Genomic DNA, 3,300 nt, shown 5'->3' with positions numbered 1-3,300 from the left:
TCAGTTGTCGCGTAACCCGAGAGCCAGCAACAATGGAAGCGCCATCCCAACAATGAGTATGAGGCTCTCCAGGAGCCCCAGGTGTCGCCTGGGTTTGTCCTCGCCTTCCGTGAGCTGCTGGACTTCAGAGGAGGGTGTGGCCGTCCCGCTGATCTCTGGGAGAATGTGTACCGTGGCCACGTACAGGAAGGTCCCAGCTGAGAAGAGCATCCCCACACCTGCGGCACTGAACTGGCTTTGCGATGAGCTACCAGACTGGACACAAACGTACAAAAACAAATGATAGCATTAGAATTTAAGTCTCCTCTGAGACGGATGCAGAATGGCTGACGTGCGCTGCCTTACTGCACGTAATATGAAGTACGTGGCGACGGCTACTGAAGGCGCCGCAGCTGAGAAGGCCAGCAAATGCCCTTGAATCCACTTCTTTTGAAGACCTGCACTCATGAGAAAGGAGACCAGACCAAAGGCTGCAGGCGCCTGGGCAATAAGATAGGGTTAGGTGTTATTGCATCATGTTTGCAGCCTGTAACTTATATCTCACGCTCAGAGTCTCACCTTGTGCAGAATCACAGCACCAAATACGATTACTTGTACCGTCACCTTGTCTGTAGCCACAGCAGCACCCAGAGCAAATCCATCAGCTAAATGCCGAATACAAAAAAAAAATCATTTACGATCGCAGCAACCTGCTCCGTCAGTATTTAGCCATTTCTGTTATATCAACGGATGGATGAGTCGGCTTTGATGTTTAAAACGTGCTTTCAGACGCGACAAGCATGAAACACTCAGGATCCCTGCAGCAGAACCAAGAAAACCTGCCACGGAACTGATCTCAGCGATGACTGGACCCTCCTCAATCAATAACTTGGTGCTTCTCGAGCATTTTACAGTATCATCGGTCAAAATATTCATTTATTGTAGGGTTTAGGGAAGAATACGCCCTGGAAAAGCCCCCCAGTCTATCACGGGGGCTGCACCTAGAAAGACAAACAACCATTTGCCCTCACATACACATCTATGGTCAATTCAGTCATCAATTCCAGTGCAGAAAGAAAAGAAACGTCAGCTGACATGAACAGTGAAGACAATGCATGAATACCTGCAGCGTGAATAACGAGGCCCATAGTGGCAGTGATGCCGGCCCGGTTCGTGTGCTCTGAAATGAGACATGGTGCTGTAAATACAGAGTCAGCAAAATGTATAGGAGTGAGACTCCTACACAAAAACAAAGCTGGTTTGTCAGGTCTGTCAACTTGCCACGCGTGGAAAGGTAACTTCCAGTCTGATCCACCACAAACATCAGCATGAACCCCAAAGTTAACGCCAACCCAATGAAGAACTCTGGTGACGCGGCTGCGCTCGTGGAATTGACGTCTTTATTGCCACTGGCATTCGGGCTAGATGGCGAGTCAGCACAGGATGCTGCAGAGAGAGAGAGAGAGAGAGAGAGAGAGGATGCAACACAGGAGGAGCGTTTGTTCTGTTGCACAGAAATCAGAGGAGCACGGTGTCATCAGAAGGGGTGAAAATAAAGGAACGAAGCCAACAGTTTGTGGTCGATGTTTGTCAGGGTTGAGCCGACCGGAACGCTCCGGTCCTCAGATACCCGGACGGCGGGTTCATTTATTACAGAAACGGTGGACGTCAGACGTCACAAGGTTTATTAAATGAATCAGTGTTTGTTCAATGGCTTCAGATCTGACCAAGGGGAAGTCCAAACATCGAAGAACCGAGAATCCGAGCTATGCTAAGAACTGGTCGTCTTTCTGCGAGGCTCTCCCCCCCCCCCCCCCTCTTAGAGACAATGCAGAATGACCCTGGCGTGTTTTGACTTCCTGTTGGATGGTTTCTGCTCTCTGGTCGGAACACTCTGACATTCAAGACGCACATTTTATCACCCAGACCTTGAGTTTGTGAAGAACAGGACATTCAGTGTTTCAAAAATATGAGATTAAGCAGAATCATAAGTTTAAGTGACTCATTTTATCATATGAACCTTTAGAGCAGCGCCCCCCCCCCCCCAACCTCCCCAACCTTTTTCCTGCCGTGGACCGGTTTCATATCGGGCAATTTTTCTGCAGACTGGGGGTAATTAAATTCAAAAAGAGGAATTGTAAATGTAACCACTAAACCTTGTAATAACCGTTAAAAGATTATTACAGCAGTAGCCAGTTGAAGTTGAGGTCTCAATAATAATAATTACGTCCTTCTGTCCTTCATGTTCACGTTCTTGTCTTTTAATCCAGCGTTCTTGGTCTCTATGCGTTGAAGCAGTTTTTAAGGAATCATCGCCTCGTTTTCTTGCTTGTTGCCACACACAGAGTGGACTTGGTGCATGAGTCACCTGCTGATAAACCTGTATTTCAAGCACGGCTCCTGGTTTGTCTGTTAAAAGAAGCTTTCTTTTCCTGGAGGTCATCAGCTCCCCTTCTTTCTCCTCAGTTCCCCTTTGCAAAGAAGCTCTAAAATACTTTTTAATTTTTTTATATACTCACTTTCATGAGTTTACTTGTTTATTTTCATTTTTTATGCATCTTGATGTGTGGAGTTTACAGGCGAGCGTTATGTGGAAGAGAATCCGGTAGTTTTTCAAAATAAAAACATGTCATACTCTAATTATATAAATTATTTATTCTTACACAAATTATTCATCCTTCTGTGCGGCCTGGTACCGAATTACACGTTGTAATGTGTATAATGATTACATGATTGAGCGAGCAAATATCCGAGGAAACACCACAAATATTCCACTAGGTTGATTATATGATTGATCATGTCTTAATTTAAGAGCATGCAGACTAGTTATTGATTAAACATCTTAACTTGAAGGTTCAGGTTGTGCGCTCACCTCTCCACGACTCCTCCAGCAAGCCCATTCCCTCTGGAATGGCTACAGCCAAGGCTGTCCCGCAGAGGAGCCCTGCCCCGAGGATGGAGACCAGCCGCACGCTCCTCTGGGGATCAGCACGATCCCCGATAAACAAGTATTTATTCGATACAACAGATAAGAGGCTTGATCCGTAATCAAATGATGCCGCGGTGAGGTTTATTATAGACAAAATGTGTTAATTTATTTTGCCATGTTGGACTTCGGGAATAAAGATAAACTGCAGACGAGTATTAATAATATGCGTTATTGTAGGAGACGCGGTTTCAGGAAAATCCGCCAACAAATGATAAAATAAAGGAAGGCGCGTTTACCTCGGAGAGTTTGAACAACAGCGGGATGAATCCAAGTAAAAAGGTCCCTGCAAACATCGCAGCGGACACCAGGATGACAACCAGCCCGCCGTCCAT

General features: G+C 46.1%; 1 protein-coding gene across 1 annotated transcript; it reads right to left on the bottom strand.

The window, feature by feature from the left end:
* On the bottom strand, positions 1-3,300 carry LOC137895855 (zinc transporter ZIP9). Its single transcript, XM_068741378.1, has 7 exons — positions 3,205-3,300; positions 2,852-2,957; positions 1,261-1,425; positions 1,103-1,159; positions 559-644; positions 346-480; positions 1-255 (listed from the first exon to the last, which is right to left on the bottom strand). Exons 1-7 carry the CDS (start codon positions 3,298-3,300, stop codon positions 1-3), a joined length of 900 nt encoding a protein of 299 aa, XP_068597479.1.

This window comes from Brachionichthys hirsutus, chromosome 7 (genome assembly GCF_040956055.1).
Source record: "Brachionichthys hirsutus isolate HB-005 chromosome 7, CSIRO-AGI_Bhir_v1, whole genome shotgun sequence".
Lineage (NCBI taxonomy): Eukaryota > Metazoa > Chordata > Actinopteri > Lophiiformes > Brachionichthyidae > Brachionichthys > Brachionichthys hirsutus.
The sequence above is the reverse complement of the archived record's forward strand: the minus strand, read 5'-3'. Positions and strand labels throughout refer to the sequence as shown.

What these genes read in the sequence shown, in the direction of transcription:
- LOC137895855 (XM_068741378.1), bottom strand. Translation starts at nt 3,300, where the DNA reads ATGGACGGCGGGCTGGTTGTCATCCTGGTGTCCGCTGCGATGTTTGCA. An exon ending in CCTCGTTATTCACGCTGCAG is followed by an intron (nt 645 to 1,102) that starts GTATTCATGCAT and finishes TTCGGCATTTAG; the next exon opens with CTGATGGATTTGCTCTGGGT. An exon ending in CGTACTTCATATTACGTGCA is followed by an intron (nt 256 to 345) that starts GTAAGGCAGCGC and finishes GTTTGTGTCCAG; the next exon opens with TCTGGTAGCTCATCGCAAAG.